Source organism: Anomaloglossus baeobatrachus, chromosome 3, assembly GCF_048569485.1.
Source record: "Anomaloglossus baeobatrachus isolate aAnoBae1 chromosome 3, aAnoBae1.hap1, whole genome shotgun sequence".
Lineage (NCBI taxonomy): Eukaryota > Metazoa > Chordata > Amphibia > Anura > Aromobatidae > Anomaloglossus > Anomaloglossus baeobatrachus.
Genome location: NC_134355.1, coordinates 346,843,538 through 346,868,317, shown reverse-complemented (window position 1 = coordinate 346,868,317; position 24,780 = coordinate 346,843,538). Strand labels below are relative to the sequence as shown.

Genomic DNA, 24,780 nt, shown 5'->3' with positions numbered 1-24,780 from the left:
ACTGCGCCGGTCCTGAGGGAGCAATGAAGCTCTCCCCTTGGCGACCGTATTGACTCCTGCGTCCCACTGGAGCCACTGGTAAAACCCGACTGCTCTCTTCTTCTCCTGCTGGAGAACTCCTTACTGTTGTGTTGGCTCCTGACTCCCCCTAGTGGCTGCTCTTCCCCCGGTTCTCTGTCTCTAGTGGGTGGCAGCCCCCCTTGTTTGGTGACTGCCTTAAGACCCAACCCTAGCCGGTTCCCAGTGGGGAGGCCAACCTGGTTGTGTGTATGAGTTGATGTGTTGTGGAACCGGTACTGACCTCCTCTGGATCCAGGATGAGTACCGCACCTTAAGTGAGGTGCAGTACCCTGTGGCGACTGAAGACTCAGGGGCACCACAATAGCAAATACAAGAAATTTGGATAGGAAGCCACACTTTTGCAATTGGCTGTTTTCATAACTTCCACACACTTGAATACAGTTAGGTCCAGAAATATTTGGACAGTGACAGAATGTCCGTGATTTGGGCTCTGCATGCCACTATTTTAATTTAAAATGAAACAACTGAGATGCAATTGAAGTGTAAAATTTCAGGTTTAATTAAAGGGGTTGCAAAAAAATTTCCTTAGGAACTGCAACAATTTTTCAACAAAGTCTCCTTATTTCAGGGGCTCAAGAGTAATTAAACAAAGAAACTTTACCATAAATAAAATACTCAGTTTTCATACTCTGTAGAGAATCCATTGCGTTCAATGACTACCTGAAGTCTGGAAGGTGTGGACATCACCAAACACTGGGTTTCCTCATTTGTGATGCTTTGCCAGGCCTTTACTGCAGCTGATTTCAGTAGTTGCTAGTTTTTGGGCCTTTCTGTCTTAAGTTTTGTAATAATAATAATAATAATCTTTATTTTTATATTGCCAACATATTCTGCAGCGTTTTACAATTCAGAGGTTCATATACAAACAAACATAAGAAACAGTTCAAGAAAATACCATTAATACAAAAATAATGACAACCCTGCTCGTAAGAGATTATAATCTACAATAGGGTAAGGTTGTGATGACAAGGTATGGCTAAGTTCACACACTGCGTTTTTTTGACGCTGCGTTTTTGTGCGTTTTTTTGCAGCAAAAAACGCACAAAAACGCACCCGCGGCAAAAAAACGCATGTTTTTACTGCGTTTTTGTGCATTTTTTGCTGCGTTTTTGCTCACTGCGTTTTTATGCGTTTTTTATCAGTGAGCAATGTCATTAAAGATTGTTGAAAAAAAAAAAAAGGTCTGATGTCATTTCCTTCTTCAATATGTTCTTCATTCTCCGCTAGTGTATGCAGGAGAGCAGACAGCTGCAGAACTACAAGGCTCAGCATGCTCCATCCAGGACTGTATGCTGGAGGGAGAGGCAGGGGGAGCGGAACTACAAGGCTCAGCATACTCCATCCACTAGTGTATGCAGGAGAGCAGACAGCAGCTGCTGAACTGCAAGGCTCAGCATCCTCCATCCAGGACTGTATGCAGGAGTTTTTTGCCCCCCAAAAAAATGACGTGGACTTCGCCATATTTTTGTATGCTAGCCAGGTAGAGCAGGTAGGTACGGGCTGCCCCCAACCCCCAGCTGCCTATTTGTACCCGGCTGGGAACCAAAAATATAGGGAAGCCCTTTTTTTTTTTTTAATTATTTCATCAATTGCATGAAATAATTTTTTAAAAAATGACGTGGGCTTCGCCCAATTTTTGAGTCCAGCCAGGTACAACTAGGCAGCTAAGGATTGGAATCTGCAGTGCAGAGTGCCCAAGCTTTCTGGGCACCCCTGCTGCGAACTGCAGTCTGCTGCCACCCCAGAAAATGGCGCTTTCGTAGAAGCGCCATCTTCTGGCGCTGTATCCAACTCTTCCAGCTGCCCTGATGCCGGGTGGCTCGCTGGGTAATAATGGGGTTAGGGCTAGCTGCGTATTATCAGCTGGCCTTAAGCCCAAAATTCATAGAAATGGCCACCATGAATTTCTAGTAAAGATAAGAAAAAACACAACACACAGAAAAATATTTTTATTAGAAATAAAACACAACATAATTAGTGACTCGATCTTTATTGAAATAAAGAACCCCCCTCTGCAGTAATCCTGGGTCAAGGGTCCCGCGCCATCCAATCCGGATCCAATATCATCTGATCGGTTTGCTGGAAGGCTTACTTACAAGTGGTTATTTACAACGACGGTCCAGCCATCTCGAAGAAATAAGAAGTAGATAAAGGCTGCATGAGCCAGTCACCAGCAATTTTTGTGATGCTTTTGGGTACAGTGGAGTCTACTGGAGAGTTATATTCTGAGTAGTAGTGTAGGGGCTCTATATAAATTTACTTTGATTAGGGAAGGTGATAGGCCACCCTAAAAAGATGTGCTTTTAAGGAGTGTCTGGAGCTGTGTAAGTTGTGATTTGTCCCGGTTTCTTGGGGTACAGCAATGCAGAGGATTCGTGCAGCTCGGGAAAAGTCTTGGAGCCGGGAGTGGGAGGTTCGGATTAGTGTGGATGTTAGTCGAAAGTCGTTTGCAGAGAATAGAGAATGGAGAACTGGTAGGTAATATACAGAGATGAGATGTAGGAGGGTGCTGCACTGTGGAGGGCTTTGAGGGGGAGATGTTCTTCAGGTGCAAGTGACAACAGTGGGTGAGAGATTGTATATAGGAAGTGAAAGATCGGTCTCAAGAATAACACCCAGACAGCGAGCCAACTGCCTAGGAGTTATCGTGGTGCCACATACAGAGAGGGAGACGTCAGGTTTAGGAAGGTTAGTAGACGGAGGGAGAAGAAGTTCAGTTTTGGAGGCAAGACCTCCGTGCTTGTCTTTATGGATCCCCCTTGAAACACAGACAATAACTGAGCTTCATAGGAGATTGTAATTTTTGCTATTCCTCAATAATGTGATATTGCTGTACAGACGGTACGGAAAGTATTCAGACCCTTTTAAATATTTCACTCTTTGTTTCATTGCAGCCATTTGGTAGATTCAAAAAAGTTCTTTTTTTTCTCATTAATATACACTCTGCACCCCATCTTGACAGAAAAAAAACAGAAATGTAAACATTTTTGCAAATTTATTAAACAAGAAAAACTGAAATATCACAAGGTCATAAGTATGCAGACCCCTTGCTCAGACACTCATATTTAAGTCACATACTGTCCATTTCCTTGTCATCCTCCTTGAGATGGTTCTACTCCTTCATTGGAGTCCAGCTGTGTTTAATTAAACTGATAGGACTTGATTTGGGAAGGCACACACCTGTCTATATAAGACCTCACAGCTCACAGTGCAAGTTAGACCAAATGAAAATTATGAGGTCAAAGGAACTGCCCAAGGAGCTCAGACACAGAATTGTGGCAAGGTACAGATCTGGCCAAGGTTACAAAAGAATTTCTGCAGTACTCAAGGTTCTTAAGAGCATAGTGGCCTCCATAATACTTACATGGAAGAGGTCTGGGACCACCAGAACTCTTCCTAAACCTGGCCGTCCAGCCAAACTGAGCAATCGTGGGAAAAGAGCCTTGGTGAGAGAGGTAAAGAAGAACCCCAAGATCACTGTGGCTCAGCTCCAGAGATACAGTAGGAAGATGGGAGAAAGTTCCACAAAGTGAACTATCACTGCAGCCCTCCACCAGTTGGGCCTTTATGGCAGAGTGGCCTGATGGAAGCCTTTCCTCAGTGCAAAACATATGAAAGCCCGCATAGAGGTTGCAAATAATCACATGAAGGACTCCCAGATTATGAGAAATCAGATTCTCTGGTCTGATGAGATGAACTTTTTGGTGATAATTCTAAGCGGTACGTGTGGAGAAAAAAAGGCACTGCTCATCACCTGCCCAATACAATTCCAACAGTGAAACGTGGTGGCAGCATCATGCTATGGGGGTGTTTTTCAGCTGCAGGGACAGGACGACTGGTTGCAATTGAAGGAAAGATGAATCACCCCTCTTTTTTCCATATTAAAAATAAAGATATTAAAAAAATACACATGTGGTATGAAAGTCCCATCAATCAAGACAGAAAAATAATTAACATGATTGGTGAACACTATAAACGGAAAAATTCAAGAACATGAAAGATGGGACTTCTTTTATGTGTGCGCACACTGAGTTTTTTGTTGCAGATTTGGTGCAGTTTATCGTGCAGATTGTTGCCCAAATCTGCATGTCAAATCAAATTAAATCAAATAAGCTTTATTGGCAGGGCCAAATACAAATTAGTTTTGCCAAAGCACGTGTACAATAGGGACTAGGACTGTAGGGATGATGTGTAGGGACCATAGTAAGGATGGATGGGGCACATCCAGGGTGGATCCATGTCTATCCTTAAGCCAGCAAAGTCAATGAGAATTCTGAAATGCTGTGCGCACGTTGCTTCTTTTTTCCTTGCAGTTTTGGGTGCAGAAAAAAGAAGCAGCATGTCAATTGTTGGTGCATTTTTTTCCTGCGTTTTTCAGACCTTCCAGGCAATGATTTCACTAACAAACTGCATGGCACAAAAACACACAAAAAACGCTTGCATTTTTAGGTGTGTTTTTCTGCCACAAGATACATTTTTTTGGTGCAGAAAAGTTTTGCAGTGTGCGCACATATCCTAAGGGCTGCTTCTCACTTGCGAGTTTCTCGCAGTAGAGCAATGCGAGAAAATCTCGCATTGGAATCGGACACATGTTAGTGAATGATTCAGCTCGCATTTGCGATTTTTTTCAGTCCAAATCGGACTGAGAAAAAAAATCGCAGCATGCTGCTTTTTTGCGAGTTTCTCGAACCATTTTTCTCAATGATTCCCTATGGAAGCGGATTAAAAGTAGGATCACACACGCGCACCAGCGTTCACATTTGCGAGTGTGGCAGGAACTATGCTCATTAAATATTCAAGCCGCACGGCAAGTCGCATGGCGATTTTGGATGATTTGTGACCCTTTTCTTTATTTTTAAACTTCTCAAATAAAGCATGAAGATTTTTATTCATCCATATTGGTGCTGAGTCCCACTCATTTTCTATTATCATTAAATATTCAACAGATGAATGTGACATCACATTCCCAAAGGTAAATTAACTGACACATGTGTAATCACTTTTATCTGGTTAAGATGTTGCAAGAAACTAGCATCGGAAACGCGACGCACACGCGTCGCACACGCAAGCAAAATCAATAATTTATTCAGAAAAAGCATCGCACTAGCGTTGCACTCGGACCTAAGGTGAACTAAAATCAGCCGAGTTTTTTTCAGCCCAGTCGGACCGATTTTACTCGCATAGATGTGTTTCCAGCCTTAAAGGGAACCTGTCAGGTGCATTATGCACCCAGAACCACGAGCAGTTCTGGTTGCATATTGCTAATCACTGCCTAAGGCGGGCTTTGCACGTTGCGACATCGGTAACAATGTGTTACCGATGCTGCAGCGATAGTCCCGCCCCCGTCGCACGTGCGATATCTAGTGAAAGCTGCCGTAGCGATTATTATCGCTACAGCAGCTTCACACGCACATACCTGCCGTGCGACATCCCCCTGGCCGGCGACCCGCCTCCTTCCTTAGGGGGGCGGGTTGTGCGGCATCACAGCGACGTCACATGGCAGGCGGCCAATTGAAGCGGAGGGGCGGAGATGAGCAGGATGTAAACATCCCGCCCACCTCCGTCCTTTTCATTGCAGCCGGGAGGCAGGTAAGGTGATGTTCCTCGCTCCTGCAGCTTCACACACAGAGATGTGTGCTGCCGCAAGAGCAAGGAACAACATCGTACCTGTCGCACCATCGGCATTATGGAAATGTCGGAGGCTGCAGCGATGATACGATAACGACGCTTTTGCGCTCGTTCTTCGTATCAAAAAGGTTTTACACATTGCAATATCGACTGCGACGCCGGATGTGCGTCACTTTCGATTTGACCCCATTGACATCGCACGTGCAATGTCGCAACGTGCAAAGCCGCCCTAACTGTCCCTGTATACACTAGCATAGATAAAGAGATCTTTCGAAAAAGTATTTCTAAATATCTTTTATCTTATGCTAATGAGCAAGGGGACTAGTCCCAAGGGTGTTATATCCCCCGACTAGCCGCTCTCTTAGCATGTTAGCACACCCAGAGGGGTGTAATAACATGCTATTCAATGCAGCGTCACCAGCGTTGACGCACATATGTGTGCTTGCTGTGACCGGGTTGCTGAGTCCCTGGCACTTCTGGTCATGCGCAGTAGACCTCTCTGAAACCGGGAAGTATACACCCGGCTTCATATTGCACATGACCGGAAGTACCCAGCATTCAGAAGCGCGGTCACAGCGAACACAGGTACGCACGTCACCGCTGATGATGCTGTATTGAACAGCATGTTAGTATGCCCCTGTGGGCGTCCTAACATGCTAAGAGAGCGGCTATTGGGTGGATATAACGCCCTTGGGACTAGTCCCCTCACTCATTAGAATAAGATATAACATCTTTAGAAATACTTTTTCTAAAGATCTCTTAATCTATGCTAGTGTATACAGGAACAGTTAAGGGGGCTTTACACGCTACGATATCGTTAATGTTTTGTCGTCGGGGTCAAGTTGTTAGTGACAAACATCCGGCGTCATTAACGATATTGCAGCATGTGACACTGACCAGCGACCTTAAGCGACCTCAAAAATGGTGAAAATCGTTCACCATGGAGAGGTCGTCCCAAACTCAAAAATCGGTAAGGGTTGTTTATCCAGGTGGTTCATTGCTCATGCGGCAGCACACATCGCTATGTGTGACACCGCAGGAGCGAGGAACGTCTCCTTACCTGCCACCGGCCGCAATGCGGAAGGAAGGACGTGGGCGGGATGTTACGTCCTGCTCATCTCCGCCCCTCCGCTTTGATTGGCCGGCCGCTTAGTGACGTTGCGGTGACGTTACTGTGATGCCGATCATCCCTCCCCCTTGAAGGAGGGATTGTTCGGCAGTCACAGCGACGACGCCGACCAGGTAAGTATGTGTGACGCTGCCGTAGCGATAATGTTCGCTACGGCAGCGATCACAAACAATCGCATGCGCGACGGGGGCGGGTACTTACACGCTCGCTATCACTACAAATTGCTAGCGATATCGCTACCGTGTAAAGCCCCCATTAGGCCGGGTCATTACGGGGGACTACTGCGATCCTCGCATGACACTCAGCTCATGCTGGCAGTACAGCGGGAGCCGAGTGTCATGCGAGTTTCACTGTGACTGAGGTCTGATCATGCGATCGGACCACAGCTGCGGGTGGCGGGCCGCCACTGAGGATGGGCGTGCCGGCTCCGCTGCGGAGGGGAGGGAGGGATTTATCTCCCTCTCTCCTTCGTTGCCGGCTATTGCCATTCTCGCCCTGCACTCGTAGTACACCGGTGTACCGCGAGTGCAGTGCAATTTTTCTCTTGCCTCATAGGCTTGAATAGGTGCGAGAGAAACAAGAATCGCATTGCACCCACATCATGCTGCAATTTTTTTCTCGGTCCGATTAGGGCTGAGAAAATAATCGCTCATGGGTGCTGGCACAGAGGCTAATATTGATCCGAGGGGAATGCGATGTTTTATCGCATTCCACTCGCTCCGATTTTCATGCCGTGTGTCTTAGGCCTTAGGCAGTGATTAGCAATATGCACCCATATCTGCTCATGGTTCTGGGTGCATATTGTACCGGATAGTTTCACTTTAATGTCTACTCTACTAAATACTTTCCGATATCCATGTTGCTGACCTTGATTAGTCTTAAATGCTTTTCTCTAGGTCAGGGGTGGGGAACCTCCAGCCCACGGACCGCATGCGGCCCGCCATGACCTTTTATGCGGCCCCCGGGCAGATTCCCGGGGGTGGCAGTGCTCGGCCACTGCCGTGGTCTTACCGGGTGCCGGCCCTTTAAGGCTTCACATGCGCTGCTTGCGCGCACCAATGATCTCTTTCCCTGGCAGGTGCCAGCGTGCTCAGGACTGACTTTGTAGGCGGGTTTAGCGCTCTGCGCTTCCGTCCTACAGCAGCTTCACCGTTTCCTGCATTGTGCCGCCCGCTCTCCACCCCTTCTCCCGTGCAGCGTGCCTCAATCAGTGCTGTGTGCTGCCGCTTCCCGGCGTTGTGTGCTGCCCGCTCTCTGCCCCTTCTCCGGTGCAGCTCCACGTGCTGTGTGCTGCCGCTCCCCGGCGCTGTGTGCCGCTCGCTCTCTGCCCCTTCTCCGGTGCAGCGTGCAGCTCCACCTGCTGTGTGCTGCCGCTCCCCGGCGCTGTGTGCCGCCCGCTCTCTGCCCCTTCTCCGGTGCAGTGTGCAGCTCCACGTGCTGTGTGCTGCCGCTCCCCGGCGCTGTGTGCCGCCCGCTCTCTGCCCCTTCTCCGGTGCAGTGTGCAGCTCCACGTGCTGTGTGCTGCCGCTCCCCGGCGCTGTGTGCCGCCCGCTCTCTGCCCCTTCCCCGGTGCAGCGTGCCCCCTGCAGTGCTGTGTGCAGACTTCCCAGCGATGTGGATCACCCCCACTGTTGAGTTCTCTCCAGTGCTCCATAGCACCCCAAGTGCAGTGTACCCCTAGTGAAGTCTGTGCTCTGCAAGTGCTGTCTGTGCCCCCCAGTCTCCTCCTAGTGATGTCTGTGTGACCCCCCTTAGTGATGTCTGTGTGACCCCCCCTTAGTGATGTCTGTGTGACCCCCCCCCTTAGTGATGTCTGTGTGACCCCCCCTTAGTGATGTCTGTGTGACCCCCCCCTTAGTGATGTCTGTGTTCCCCCCACTTAGTGATGTCTGTGTGCCCCCCTTTTAGTGATGTCTGTGTGCCCCCCCTTAGTGATGTCTGTGTTCCCCCCCTTAGTGATGTCTGTGTGCCCCCCCTTAGTGATGTCTGTGTGCCCCCCATTAGTGATGTCTGTGTGCCTCCCCCTTAGTGACGTCTGTGTGCCCCCCCTTAGTGATGTCTGTGTCCCCCCCCCTTAGTGATGTCTGTGTGCCCCCCCTTAGTGATGTCTGTGTGCCCCCCCTTAGTGATGTCTGTGTGCCCCCCTTAGTGATGTCTGTGTGCCCCCCCTTAGTGATGTCTGTGTCCCCCCCCCTTAGTGATGTCTGTGTGCCCCCCCTTAGTGATGTCTGTGTGCCCCCCCCCCTAGTGATGTCTGTGTACAGTGATCTATATAGTCTACCAATCTTATTATCACAAAGAGTTGCCTGCGCTCCAGACCGTGACAAACCTGTAAAAGAGAGAAGCAACATAAGTATCGCCGAACATCACAGCCGCACAAAAGAGAAGCAGCTCCGGCCACCACAATAGAGGTGAGTTAACTGTTTGACCAAATATAGTTGGTTCATTTTCACAGTGATAATTTTGTGCGGCCCCCGATGGTTGGCAGAAATTTCCAAAAGGCCCCCGGCAGCAAAAAGGTTCCCCACCCCTGCTCTAGATTCTACCTTGGATCTTTGCTTGGTCCTTGAGCTTTTAGTGTATCAATATCTGCTTTTTTCTAACCACCATCAAGTTACACAGAGAAAGCTATACTCATCTATACTATAAAGCTATACTCATCTCCTGGCGGTGACTGCCAGTTGTTTTTGTATATGGCTTATACAAAGAAAGCCATCAATCACTGATAGGACCGCCCACTGGAGCAAAAAAAAAAGTTAAACTTGATTTATACTGAATATTTGCTCAGTAAACTATACCTTACCTCAATCTGCTCATCTCTCCCGACTCTATTACATGGTGACTGGTTCCGATTAAAAAAAAAAAAAAAAGTAAAGTGCAGGACTACAATTAAAGGATGCATATAGAGATTGGTGTCATGTGTGTGGTGTCATCAAGACTGGTGATGTTCACGATAGTCTTGATAAGGGGGTGTACTGCCGTCAAAGGTACCTGATTCATAAAAAGACGCTTTAAGAGGCGTATGCCTCTTATTAAATCTGGAACATCTGAAAAATGTTGTGCTCCTTTGTGTGCCTAGCCTCAAACCTTACTCAAGCCAGGTATTAGAGTAATATTTTTGGTGTATGCTACATTACGGGTCATCATGAATTAGACAAACTTTGGTGTCATGCCCCAGCTCCACCTATTTTAGTCCTAGCGTGTAAGTATGTTTTCTGCATACTTCAAATATTATGTGACGCAACATGGTTCCTAACTTCCAACTGTCCCTTGAACCTTGTTATGCTTTTGTCTTTTGACTCATTTTTGCCTCTCATCCTGACCAGTGGCGTAACTAGAGTCCAGTGGGCTCTGGTGCGAGATTTGGAGTTGGTTACCCTCTTTCGCCGATACTGAATGGTGGTCAGATGTATGGGCTCTTGTAGCATTCTAAACCCTGTAAAGAGATATGTAATACCCCCACACCCATTATGTAGCAAATGTCCCCCATGCCGTCCTAATGTCCCTTTTTCCAGGTATATATCCCCCATCCTGGTATATATGTCCCCCATCCTTGACCTCCTACAGGTATATATCTCCCCCATCCCAATCCTGGTATATATGTCCCCCATCCATGGCACATCCTGGCACAGTGGGGAAAATAAAAATTTGACATACTGCCGATTTTGCACGTTTTCCCACCTACAAAGAATGGAGAGGTCTGTAATTTTGTATTTTATTGCATGAAATAAGTATTTGATCACTTAGCAACCAGAAAGATTTCTGGCTCTCACAGAGCTGTTATTTTTTCTATAAGAAGCCCTCCTACTCTGCACTCATTATCTGTATTAATTGCAGCTGTTTGAACTTGTTATCTGTATAAAAGACAACTGTCCACACACTCAATCACACTCCAACCTCTCCACCATGGCCAAGATCAAACAACTGTCTAAGGACACCAGGTACAAAATTGTAGACCCGCACAAGTCTAGGATGAGCTACAGGACAATAGGCAGCCAGTTTGGTGAGGAGGCAACAACTGTTGGTGCAATTTTTAGACAATGGAAGAAACAATAAATGACTGTCAATCTTACTCGGTCTGGGGCTCCATGCAAGATCTCACCTCGTGGTAAGAATGATTGTGTGAAAAGTCAGGAATCAGCCCAGAACTACATGGAAGGACCTAAACAATGACCTGAATAGAGCTGGGATCCCAGTCTCAAAGATTACAGTTAGTAACACACTATGCCATCATAGATTAAAATCCTGCAGGGTACGCAAGGACCCCCTGCTCCCGCCAGCACATATCCAGGCCCATTTGAAGTTCCCAATGACTATCTGGATGATCCAGAGGAGGCATGGGAGAAGGTCATGTGGCCAGCTGAGACCAAAATAGAACTTTTTGGTATCAACTCCACTCGCTGTGTTTGGAAGAAAAAGGATGAGTACAACCCCAAGAACACTGTCCCAAGCATGGAAACATCATGCTATGGAGGTGTTTTTCTGCAAAGGGGACAGGACGACTGCACCGTTTTGAAGGGAGAATGTATCACGAGAGTTTAGCCAACAACCTCGATCCCTCTGTAAGAGCAATAAAGATGGGTTGTGGCTTTGTCTTCCAGCATGACACTTACCCAAAACACACAGCCAGAGCAACTAAGGAGTGACACCGTAAGAAGTATTTCAAGATCCTGGAGTGGCCTAACCAGTCTCCAGACTTGAAGCCAATAAAAAATCTTTGGAAGTAGCTGAAACTCAATGTTGCCCAGCGACACCCCCAAAATCTGAAAGATCTGGAGAAGATCTGTATGAAGGAGTGGTCCAAAATTGCTGCTGCAATGTGTGCAAATTTGGTCAAAAACTACAGGATGTCTGACTTCTGTAATTGCAAACCAAGGTTTCTGTAGGAAACATTAAGTTCAGTTCTCTATTGTATCAAATACTTATTTCATGCTATAAAAAAGAACAATAAATTATTTAAAAATCATACAATGTGATTTTCTGGATTTTTTTTATTCTGTCTGTCACAGTTGAAGTGTACCTATGATAAACGTTACAGACCTCTCCATTCTTTGTAGGTGGGAGAACTTGCAAAATCGGCAGTGTATATTTCCAAACCGTATATATATATATATATCTCCCCATCCAGGTATATACAGTCATATGAAAAAGTTTAGGCACCCCTATTAATGTTGACCTTTTTTCTTTATAACAATTTGGGCTTTTGCAACAGCTATGTCAGTTTCATATATCTAATAACTCATGGACTCAGTAATATTTCTGGATTGACATGACGTTTATTGTACTAACAGAAAATGTGCAATCTGCATTTAAACAAAATTTGACCGGTGCAAAAGTATGGGCACACTTCTTGATTTAAACACTCCTAACTACTTTTTACTGACTTACTAAATTGGTTTTGTAACCTCATTGAGCTTTGAACTTCATAGGCAGTTGTATCCAATCATGAGAAAAGGTATTTAAGGTGGCCACTTGCAAGTTGTTCTCCTATTTGAATCTCCTATGAAGAGTGGCATCATGGGCTCCTCAAAACAACTATCAAATGATCTTAAAACAAAGATTATTCAACATAGTTGTTCAGGGGAAGGTTACAAAAAGTTGTCTCAGAGATTTAAACTGTCAGTTTCCACTGTGAGGAACATAGTAAAGAAATGGAAGAACACAGGTACAGTTCTTGTTAAGCCCAGAAGTGGCAGGCTAAGAAAAATATCAGAAAGACAGAGAAGAAGAATGGTGAGAAGAGTCAAGGACAATCCACAGACCACCTCCAAAGACCTGCAGCTTCATCTTGCTGCAGATGGTGTCAATGTGCATCGGTCAACAATACAGCGCATGTTGCACAAGGAGAAGCTGTATGGGAGAGTGATGCGAAAGAAGCCATTTCTGCAAGCACGCCACAAACAGAGTCGCCTGAGGTATGCAAAAACACATTTGGACAAGCCAGGTACATTTTGGAAGAAGGTCCTGTGGACTGATGAAACAAAGATTGAGTTGTTTGGTCATACAAAAAGGCGCTATGCATGGAGGCAAAAAACCACGGCATTCCAAGAAAAGCACTTGCTACCCACAGTAAAATTTGGTGGAGGTTCCATCATGCTTTGGGGCTGTGTGGCCAATGCTGGCACTGGGAATCTTGTTAAAGTTGAGGGTCGCATGGATTCAACTCAGTATCAGCAGATTCTTGACAATAATGTGCAAGATTCAGTGACGAAGTTGAAGTTACGCAGGGGATGGATATTTCAGCAAGACAATGATCCAAAACACCGCTCCAAATCTACTCAGGCATTCATGCAGAGGAACAATTACAATGTTCTGGAATGGCCATCCCAGTCCCCAGACCTGAATATCATTGAAAATCTGTGGGATGATTTGAAGCATGCTGTCCATGCTCGGCGACCATCAAACTTAACTGAACTGGAATTGTTTTGTAAACAGGAATGGTCAAATATACCTTCATCCAGGATCCAGGAACTCATTAAAAGCTACAGGAAGCGACTAGAGGCTGTTATTTTTGCAAAAGGAGGATCTACAAAATCTCAATGTCACTTTTATGATGAGGTGCCCATACTTTTGCACCTGTCAAATTTTGTTTAAATGCGGATTGCACATTTTCTGTTAGTACAATAAACCTCATTTCAATCCAGAAATATTACTTAGTCCATCAGTTATTAGAGATATGAAACTGAAATAGCTGTTGCAAAAACCCAAATTGTTATAAAGAAAAAAGGTTAACATTAATAGGGGTGCCCAAACTTTTTCATATGACTGTATGTCCCCCATCCAGGCATACAGCAGGTGAATTAAGTATTTGGCAATTTTCTAAGTATATTTATAGAGGTGCTATTGACATGAATTTCTCACTATGTTGGTAACAATCCATCCAATCTACACAGGCAAAGAAATTAAATCATAGATGTCCTAAAATTTAGTTTTGTGTAATAATGAAAAATGACAGGTAAAAACACAGGTAAAAAGTACTGAACACATGAAGAAAGAGAAGTGCAAAAAGCCAACAAAAGTCATGACACCAGCTGAAATCTATCAGCAGTTAGCCACTTTGTGAAAAAGAATATCGGCCGGTTCAACTGATTGTCTATAATTCCAAGTCTCATTACCAAGGTACCACACAAACAACATCTCATGATGGGTAAAACCTGTGAGTTTTCTCAAGACCGTCACAACCTTATTGTTCCAAAATATAATTTTGGCATTGGTAACTGAAGAATTTCTAAACTACTGAAGGGTCGAGTGAGCACATCATTTCACCATAAATTGACCACGACTAGATGTTCCCTGCAAGATTTCAGACAGAGGAGTGAAAAGAATTAGAAGAAGAGTTTTCCAAGAGCCAAGGACAAAGGTATAATTGTTTCAGAGAAAACATTAAGTAAAGCACTCAATGCCAGGTGCCATTACAAAGAGAAAATCAATTATGCCAGTGCTCTTATTGACATGTTAAGAAGGATAGATAGATAGATAGATAGATAGATAGACAGATAGATAGATGGACAGATAGATAAATAGATAGATAGATGGACAGATAGATAAATAGATAGGTAGATAGATAGAGGGATAGATAGATAATAGATAGATAGACAGATAGATAAACAGAGGGATGGATAGATAGATAGATGGACAGATAAATAAATAGATAGGTAGATAGATAGAGGGATAGATAGATAGATAGATAATAGATAGATAGATAGATAATAGATAGATAGATAATAGATAGATAGAGATAGATAGATAGATAGATAAATAGATAATAGATAGACAGATAGATAAACAGAGGGATGGATAGATAGATAGATAGAGGGATAGATACAATAGATAGATAGATAGATAGATAGATAGATAGATAGATAGATAGATAGATAGATAGATAGATAGATAGATAGATAGACAGGTAGATAGATAGATAGATAGATAGATAGATAGACAGGTAGATAGATAGATAGACAGATAAATAGATGGATAACTTCATATCAGCTGAAGTCAGGTAGGAAGAAAACCAATTCATTCCCAATTCCTGCATCAATTATTTACTGACATAAATTGTAGCAGTCTGATCATCACTTTCATCCTTTTTGCCTGCCGTCCATAAATGATCAGTGTTGAACATTGACAGTAAGACTAATAAAACTGTTCCTAGGGGCCATATTACCTTTACTGACAAATAAAAACTTACATGGCTACTCCCATACAAGCAGATTGTACTCACATCAAACCCTATTCCCATTGGGGCTTACAATCAAATCTCCCCATTTAACAGATATGTACACATAAACACAGTAGGTCGTATCAGCTTAACTGTGGGCTTTATGATTGGGGGAAGCCCTAGTGCCTGGAGGAAATCCCCAAATGTATAAGGCCAGCACATACCCTAATATAGGCCTGTTATAAGAATCCCTACATTACAGCAGCAGGGCCAGTCCACCAGGAGCCTGCAGACCCCTAGGACAGTCTGTAGTGGGCTCTATTAGCAGAGTGCAGACTGCTGTAAACAGTGTGATGACAGATTCATAAGGCAGAGGTGATAATAATGCCTTTGCTAGCAATTCTCATACATTATTGTCTTTATGCGATTCTCTCATATAATAGTAGGGGTTTAGCAAATAATGATAGCATTCTGTTAGCTAAGAAGAAGAAGACGACACAGCAGCTACATAGCACTTATTGCTGGCAATCTTTGGGTAACTGTATACTGCAGTGTTATGCAATTCTATTCATGTATCACAATAATACTGACATTATTGTTACTAACATATAATACAGTGGAGCAGGGAAACCAGTGCTGCTCCACCATAACTGGGTCCACACCTAGTGTTGTTTACAGCAGGATCAGCACACCATCTGATGGGAGGAATAACACAGCCCCATTCATAACAAATGGCAGAAATGACTGAGAGCCAGCATGTCACAGCCACAGCAAACCTTCTCTACATTAACCTCATGTCTAAGAGATTAACCCTATGAAGTGAAAGTGCTTCCTTCCATCTAGAGAGGATTGCTGCTCCTTGGAAGGATACAGGGATAAACAGTGTCAGGATGGTGGGCCAGGGCATCCTCAGGATCCCCCCAGCAGCCTTACCTGATGGCCAGCAGCTCATGGAGGAGGTAAGCAGCAGCTGCCAGCAGGGCGCCCCCAGTTAGGTAAAGGGTTTTCTTCCACCAGGAGTCAGATCCCAGCCCTGACATAACGCCACCGTAATCCTGCAATGGGAAAGCGACGATGTCCCCATAAAAGGAGTAGTTGTCCTCTGCCCCTCCACACCAGCACAGGGAGAAGCTCTGATCCCGGCTCAGATCAACCACACAAGCTCTGGAGGAGACTAGACCAACACCCCAGTGCATGCTGTGTGGCCTGTCCTCTGCCCCTGCACCCCGATAGATGCATGAAAGAGACAGCGGGACCCAAGGAGGCTACATAAACAGGGAAGGAGCAGGGCAGGCAGTGCTGGTGATGATGGGCAGGGGGGAGGCAGCATGTAGGCTGGGATGTGCCTGATCTTGGCTTCCTCTTTGTGTGCTGCTGATGTCATGCTCCATCCTCACTGATGATGCTTCTGGGAAAATGCATGGGTCTGCTGGGGACTGACTGCAGATAGGCTTATCTACCTGCTGGGATAAAAGGGAAACTGCTGTGATGGAGATATAAATCACCAGTAAATGGATGTCCTTCACTTGCCCTTGTACTATCTTACTATAATTCTGTACATTTACTTTACATGGTTGCAGGGCTGTATTTTGCCTTCGTGCTGCCCTAGGCACTTTAAGTGGTCGCGCCCCTTAGTGACAACGTAACACTGAGTTTTCGCACACGACATCTGTTTAAGGCAGATCTACTCTGTAAAACATTTGAAAAAGTATCAATGAGAAACGAAGGGCACTAACCCCCCCCCCAATGGGGATCACCATGGGCACATCAAAACATAGCATGAGAATAAAATATTCCCACCACACCGTCCCCACTTATATACTGTGACTGTCACACTGCCCCTAATAAACTACACACTGCCCTCCCTTATAAATTATACCAACCACACCTTCCTCAATTATGAAATATGATCTGCACATTGACCTCACATCATGCTGCCCCCTCCTCACAATGTCCCATGCATGCTGCTCCCTCCTCACAATGTCCCATGCATGCTGCCCCCTCCTCACAATGTCCCATGCATGCTGCCCCCTCCTCACAGTGTCCCATGCATGCTGCCCCCTCCTCCCAATGTCCCATGCATGCTTCCCCCTCCTCACAATATCCCATGCATGCTGCCCCCTCCTCACAATGTCCCATGCTTGCTGCCCCATCCTCACAATGTCCCATGCATGCTGCCCCCTCCTCACAATATCCCATGCATGCTGCCCCCTCCTCACAATGTCCCATGCATGCTGTCCCCTCCTCCCAATGTCCCATGCATGCTGCCCCTTCCTCACAGTGTCCCATGCATGCTGCCCCCTCCTCACAATGTCCCATGCATGCTGCCCCCTCCTCACAATGTCCCATGCTTGCTGCCCCATCCTCACAATGTCCCATGCATGCTGCCCCCTCCTCACAATGTCCCATGCATGCTGCCCCCTCCTCACAATGTCCCATGCATGCTGCCCCCTCCTCCCAATGTCCCATGCATGCTGCCCCTTCCTCACAGTGTCCCATGCATGCTGCCCCCTCCTCACAATGTCCCATGCATGCTTCCCCCTCCTCACAATGTCCCATGCATGCTGCCCACTCCTCACAATGTCCCATGCATGCTGCCCCTTCCTCACAATGTCCCATGCATGCTGCCCCCTCCTCACAGTGTCCCATGCATACTGCCCCCTCCTCACAGTGTCCCATGCATGCTGCCCCCTCCTCACAATGTCCCATGCACGCTGTCCCCTCCTCACAATGTCCCATGCATGCTGCCCCCTCCTCACAATGTCCCATGCATGCTGCCCCCTCCTCACAGTGTCCCATGCATGTTGACCCTCCTCCCAATGTCCCATGCATGCTGCCCCCTCCTCACAATGTCCCATGCATGCTGCCCCCTCCTCACAGTGTCCCATGCATGTTGACCCTCCTCCCAATGTCCCATGCATGCTGCCCCTTCCTCACAATGTCCCATGCATGCTGCCCCCTCCTCACAATGTCCCATGCATGCTGCCCCTTCCTCACAGTGTCCCATGCATGCTGCTCCCTCCTCACAATGTCCCATGCATGCTTCCCCCTCCTCACAATGTCCCATGCATGCTGCCCCCTCCTCACAGTGTCCCATGCATGCTGCTCCCTCCTCACAATGTCCCATGCATGCTGTCCCCCCTCACAATGTCCCATGCATGTTGACCCTCCTCCCAATGTCCCATGCATGCTGCCCCCTCCTCACAATGTCCCATGCGTGCTGCCCCCTCCTCACAATGTCCCATGCATGCTTCCCCGTCTTCACAATGTCCCATGCATGCTGCCCCCTCCTCACAATGTCCCATGCATGCTGCTCCCTCCTCACAGTTTCCCATGCATGCTGTTCCCTCCTCACAATGTCCCATGCATGCTGCCCCTCTCCATGAGCTCCTAATGCTGCCTTCCTCTTTTTCATAATGACACCTCCATGCTGCCGCATTCATCATACTAAGACCACCACACTAACGCTTATGCTGAGACACCCCTCCCACACACACACTACCCCACTCTTGATATTGACTCCCCTACATTGCTCCACTCCATACTGAGCCCATACATGCTGCCCCTTCTCGATAATGAGCTCCCAATGCTGCCCCCCTCTCATTCTGAGTCCTTACACTCCCCCGCCATCGATTTTGTCATTGCACTATCCCTCAACCCTTGTCCTCTGTCTCTAGGATTGGCCCCTCTCTCCCATTCCCCCAGCAGCAGCCACTCTCCCCCGCCTTCACCAGCAGCCTCTTCCCCAGCATCAGCCTCTCTCCCCCCAGCCCCCCCAGCATCAACCTCTCTCCCCCCAGCATCCCCCAGCTTCAGCCTCTCTCCCCCCAGCCTCCCCCAGCTTCAGCCTCTCTCCCCCAGCTTCCCCCAGCATCAGCCTCTCTCCCCCAGCTTCCCCCAGCATCAGCCTCTCTCCCCCAGCTTCCCCCAGCATCAGCCTCTCTCCCCCAGCTTCCCCCAGCATCAACCTCTCTGCCCCCAGCATCAGCCTCTCTGCCCCCAGCATCAGCCTCTCTTCTCCCAGCCTCCCCCAGCATCAGCCTCACTCCTCCCAGCCTCCCCCAGCATCAGTCCCCCCAGCATCAGCCTCCACCCTCCCAGCCTCCCCCAGCATCAGCCTCCCCCCTCACAGCCTCCCCCCTCACAGCCAATCCCAGTATCAGCCTCCCCCAGCATCAGCCTCTCTCCTCCCAGCCTCCCCCAGCATCAGCCTCCCCCAGCATCAGCCTCTCTCCTCCCAGCCTCCCCCAGCATCAGCCTCCCTCAGCATCAGCCTCTCTCCTCCGAGCCTACCCCAGCATCAGCCTCTCCCAGCATCAGCCTCCCTCAACATCAGCCTCTCTCCTCCCAGCCTCCCCCAGCATCAGCCTCCCTCAGCATCAGCCTCTCTCCTCCGAGCCTCCCGCAGCATCAGCCTCTCCCAGCATCAGCCTCCCCCAGCATCAGCCTCTCTCCTCCCAAACTCTCCCAGCATCAGCCTCCCCCAGCATCAGCCTCTCTCCTCCCAGCCTCCCCCTCTCTCCTCCCAGCCTCCCCCAGCATCAGCCTCCCTCAGCATCAGCCTCTCTCCTCCCAGCCTCCCCCAGCCTCAGCCTCCCCCAGCATCAGCCTCCCTCCTCCCAGCCTCCCCCAGCATCAGCCTCCCCCCTCCTAGCCGCCCCCAGCATCAGCCTCTCTCCTCCCAGCCTCCCCCAGCATCAGCCTCCCTCAGCATCAGCCTCTCTCCTCCGAGCCTCCTGCAGCATCAGCCTCTCTCCTCCCAGCCTCTCCCAGCATCAGCCTCTCTCCTCCCAGCCTCCCCCAGCATCAGCCTTCCTCAGCATCAGCCTCCCTCCTCCCAGCCTCCCCCAGCATCAGCCTCTCTCCTCCCAGCCTCCCCCCTCCCAGCCTCCCTCAGCATCAGCCTCCCTCCTCCCAGCCTCCCCCAGCATCAGCCTCCCTCCTCCCAGCCTCCCCAGCATCAGCCTCCCCCAGCACCAGCCTCTCTCCTCCCAGCCTCCCCCAGCATCAGCCTCTCTCCTCCCAAACTCCCAGCATCAGCCTCCCCCAGCATCAGCCTCTCTCCTCCCAGCCTCCCCCTCTCTCCTCCCAGCCTCCCCCAGCATCAGCCTCCCTCAGCATCAGCCTCTCTCCTCCCAGCCTCCCCCAGCATCAGCCTCCCTCAGCATCAGCCTCCCTCCTCCCAGCCTCAGCCTCCCCCAGCATCAGCCTCTCTCCTCCCAGCCTCCCCCAGCATCAGCCTCTCTCCTCCCAGCCTCCCCCAGCATCAGCCTCCCTCAGCATCAGCCTCCCTCCTCCCAGCCTCCCCCAGCATCAGCCTCCCCCCTCCTAGCCGCCCCCAGCATCAGCCTCTCTCCTCCCAGCCTCCCCCAGCATCAGCCTCCCTCAGCATCAGCCTCTCTCCTCCGAGCCTCCTGCAGCATCAGCCTCTCTCCTCCCAGCCTCTCCCAGCATCAGCCTCTCTCCTCCCAGCCTCCCCCAGCATCAGCCTTCCTCAGCATCAGCCTCCCTCCTCCCAGCCTCCCCCAGCACCAGCCTCTCTCCTCCCAGCCTCCCCCCTCCCAGCCTCCCTCAGCATCAGCCTCCCTCCTCCCAGCCTCCCCCAGCATCAGCCTCCCTCCTCCCAGCCTCCCCCAGCATCAGCCTCCCCCAGCACCAGCCTCTCTCCTCCCAGCCTCCACCCAGCATCAGCCTCTCTCCTCCCAAACTCTCCCAGCATCAGCCTCCCCCAGCATCAGCCTCTCTCCTCCCAGCCTCCCCCTCTCTCCTCCCAGCCTCCCCCAGCATCAGCCTCCCTCAGCATCAGCCTCTCTCCTCCCAGCCTCCCCCAGCATCAGCCTCCCTCAGCATCAGCCTCCCCCCTCCCAGCCTCAGCCTCCCCCAGCATCAGCCTCTCTCCTCCCAGCCTCCCCCAGCATCAGCCTCCCTCAGCATCAGCCTCCCTCCTCCCAGCCTCCCCCAGCGTCAGCCTCCCCCATCCCAGCCTTCCGCAACATCAGCCTCCCCCCTCCCAGCCTCCCCCAGCATCATACTCTCTCCTCCCAGCCTCCCCCAGTATCAGCTTCTCTTCCCCCAAGTCTCCCCCAGCATCAGCCTCTCTCCTCCCACCCCATACGCAGATCTCCAGTCTGCATTAGAGACACCCCCACGCTCCTTATGAATCTTCAGCTCTGCAAGCACTTACCTGCTCCAGGGCCCGCCGTCATCTTCCTGGCTCACGTGAGTATCCTCTTCTGACACCGGCTTCCATCGCGGCGTCCTCTGCGGCGTCCTGCTGTGAGCTCTGCATGTGAAATCCACACAGCATTGGACGCAGCACAGAGGAAGGAGCTGATTGGCGCGCCTGTGACCCCGGAAGTGCAGGCGCCGGCAGTTCCGGGGTCGATCAGCTCTCTGTGCCCGGCCGCCGCAGTTTGTCTGCATTCGCGTCTTAATTGACGCGGATACAAATAAATAAAGGTGCGCCTCTCCCCCCCTCCCCCCTCCGAAAATACAGCGGATTTAATGAATGTGTAAAAAAAAAAAAAATTTTTTTTTTACTGCTAGAAGGTGCCGCCCCCTGCATCCTGCCGCCCTAGGTACGGGACCACGGGTGCCTAATGGTAAATACGGCCCTGCATGGTTGTTCCTTCACATTCTACATTCCAAAAGTTACAAGCAGGCTTGACCGCACATAAAAATCAAACGCCTGATTGGCACATCTGCGGTTTTAAGTAGCCACATTGAGAAGGATATGTTCACATTTCTTATATGTATATGTGCCGCCCCCGCGTCAGCAGCCTGCCGCTGCTCGGATCTGGATCTGCGGTGGCTCGAGGGATCTCCGGACCTGGGGGGTCGGGTTCGCGCAGCCACTCGTAATAAAGGGGGTTATTTACAGGGAATGGTATGGACAGTTCGTGACGCTACCCGTGGTGCGTGGTAAGATGGAGTACCACCGCTGCCATTGGGAGTACCCGGTGGCGATGGTATGGGCAGCCAGGTGTTTGACCCCTCCACTGGTAGAAAGGATGCCTCGGGACTCGGTGATAATGACAGGTAGGTGCCGTGGGGACGGTAAGGTTCACTTATGTACTCACTCAGTCCAATAACGCTGACACCGACAACTGTGGTAAACCAAAGTTCTTGATACCGCTGCCGCTTGGAGGGAGCACACCTGGATCCCGTGCCCGTTGGTGTTGCCTGTTAGCCTGTGACCTTTTCCTTGCCACCTTTTCTTCTAACTGGTCCCTTTAGCATAAAACTAGTCGGGTCCCGCTCACCAGTATGGCTAACTGGGTGAGCTTGCTCTCAGGATTCACGCTTGGGATTTTCTGGACTATGTAGGGGGAAAGTCCTATCCCCCTCATTGCGCTAGTACCCGATTTTGGAGCGGGTGGAGAACGGACCTTGAAGGCTCTGTCCTCGTCGGGTAAATTGCCAGGGTGGCAGAAGCTCCTTTCTGACCTAGGGACCACATACCCCGTCGTGCCCTGGCCCCTGCCCGGTGATGGCACAAGGCCCTTGTCACGATACCCTGTGACCGAGGTCCAGCTCTTACCAGGCCTAGACCAATGTCTACCACCTAGTAGTCTCAAGGAGCCCAGCTCCTGACCTCTCCTCTCGAGAGACACTTCACACACTGACTGTCTCCTGACACTCCTGACCTCCCCTTAACCAACCCCCCAAGTGGGCAACCCTATTCCCTTCAGGTTAGCCACTGGTGTGACTGATAAGTGTGGTGCAGAGTGTTCCTAGGATTTTGATTAGCTTGTTCTTGGCAACACCAAAGGTCAGGAACCCGTAACCAAGGAGGAGGTGAATATTGTACAGGAGGACAGATTGCACAAAACCCTGTGACGACCTGATAGGCCAGGGCGTCACATATGTATAGATATATAGACAGATTATATTCAGTATATGTATTAAATACATCAACAGACTTTAATGATTAGAACCAAGTAAAAACTGACCAGTTTTTGCACTTATTTTATTCCCACTCCTCTGCTGTCATGCAACAAGAGTGGCGAGCGCATTCAGACCAACAGAAGTCTGACGCACAATGAAAAACACACCTCAAAAACACCAAAGACAAGGGGGACACCGAGGAAACAATTACAAGCGGTGGACCCTAGGACTAGTGAGAGGGTAGATGGACACCTCCTATCCTCAGCTCCCCTCCATACTCTCCTAGCCAGTCCCTATACAGTCTCCGTAACTGTCACCGAGCAGCACCCTGAGTCCCTGGGAAATCCTATAGATGACCTGGCTAGTGAGAGGCGGGTGAGGTTCACTAGACCCACCACTGCACCAATAAAACATGAGTAGGGGAGACAAATAGAGGATAAACAACCAATATGGAGAGGCTACAACTTCTGGAGAATTCACAGCAGCTCCTTCTACCAAGGCAGCTTGCATGCAAATTGTTTTGTAAAGTCAGCAAAGCTTGCTGGGAGACCTAACTTTTAAACACAAGGGGGTGTGGCCACTGAGCAGGTGCAGCTGACCTTAACTGCAGGAGAGCATCTAGCAGAAAAACTGACATTAACTACTTCAGAACCAAAGGAAAAGAAACAACAATGCTAAATGTAGCGTCCCAGATAGAGAAAAGGGGCTCCAGTCCTCAAGCTGTCACTAGTCTCTAAAAAGATGGAGATGGACGTAACATCTCCTGAGTAATATGTTTTTTACATTTTTATAACAATATGAAATACTGTCATGAGTGTGTCGTGTCCGCATGTTACTTCTGGGGAATCTGGGATCAGGCGTCCTCAACGCTTAATTCATCACAAGTGCTCTATGGAGTCTACAGAGCATTGAAGTGGATTTACTTTCACTTGATGTAGAAGGCATTAGCATTAGGGACTTTTCCTTTCTGACTGAGATTACTCTTAGGCCATGTGCCCACGGGAGCTTTTTGCTGCGGAGTTTGCCGCGGAAAACCTGCGGATTTTTCTGGATTTTCCAGATAAATCCGCAGGTTCTAGCATGTACAGGCACTCCCCATGTTACCCTATAGGACATGGGGAGTGTCTGTGTCCACGCTGCGGAAAGTGCGGCTGCGGAATCTCCTGTGGAGATCCCTCAGCCGCACCTAACTGCATGTCAATTATTCATGCGGATTTACTTGAGGAGATCCCGGCCCTCCGCTATGGAGATAGAGGCCGGGACGTCCGCAGGTAAATCGCGTGAAAGTCCGCATGTTTCCCGCAGCTATTCCGCTGGAAACTCGCAGCTAAAAATAGCTGCGGCTGCCGGCGGGCAGCTGCGAGAAACATGCGGCCGTACCTGCGGATACATCCGCAGGTACGAGCGCCCGTGGGCACATGGCCTAAGTCTTAATCAAAGCTGCATCATCTTATCATAACTCCCGTCTGCTATATCTTCACACTCCTGGCTTCATTCCATGCTGGTAAGAGATCTTCTATACTGACCACTTTGAAGGACTCTGTCTCTGGAGAAACTGAAGTGTTCGATTCAATTGCAGCTGTGAAGTTTCTTGCTGGAGAATCTCAGAAGTGCTATTTGTTGTGTCTTTTCCCACCCGTTTATCTTAACTTCCTCGTGCTGTTTTTTTATTGCAGTCTCCTGCTGGCCTACACACTAATCAGGGTGAGTTCAATGCCAGCAAGGGCCTAGACATGATGGCAAACGGAGGAGAAGAACCTGTCTAGGGATGTTAGGGAGTGCAGGGATCAGCCTCAGGAGAGTTTTAGGAGGTGACCCTGCTTCCCTCTCCCTATTACCAGGCCCTTCCTTTACATCTTCTCTGATTTCCCCTTTGTGTTGCGTCACTCGCCAGGAG

At 48.9% G+C, this 24,780-nt stretch overlaps 1 protein-coding gene across 1 annotated transcript in view; it reads right to left on the bottom strand.

Moving 5' to 3' along the window:
• FAXC (failed axon connections homolog, metaxin like GST domain containing) overlaps nucleotides 1-16,393 on the bottom strand; it is a 69,390-nt gene extending 52,997 nt beyond the window's left edge. Inside the window, exon 1 of the mRNA XM_075340107.1 lies at nucleotides 15,930-16,393. Within this exon, the coding sequence (XP_075196222.1) occupies nucleotides 15,930-16,192 (263 nt within the window). The 5' untranslated portion in view covers nucleotides 16,193-16,393. The remainder of the gene's footprint in view (nucleotides 1-15,929) is intronic.
• Between the last annotated feature and the right edge of the window lie 8,387 nt (nucleotides 16,394-24,780).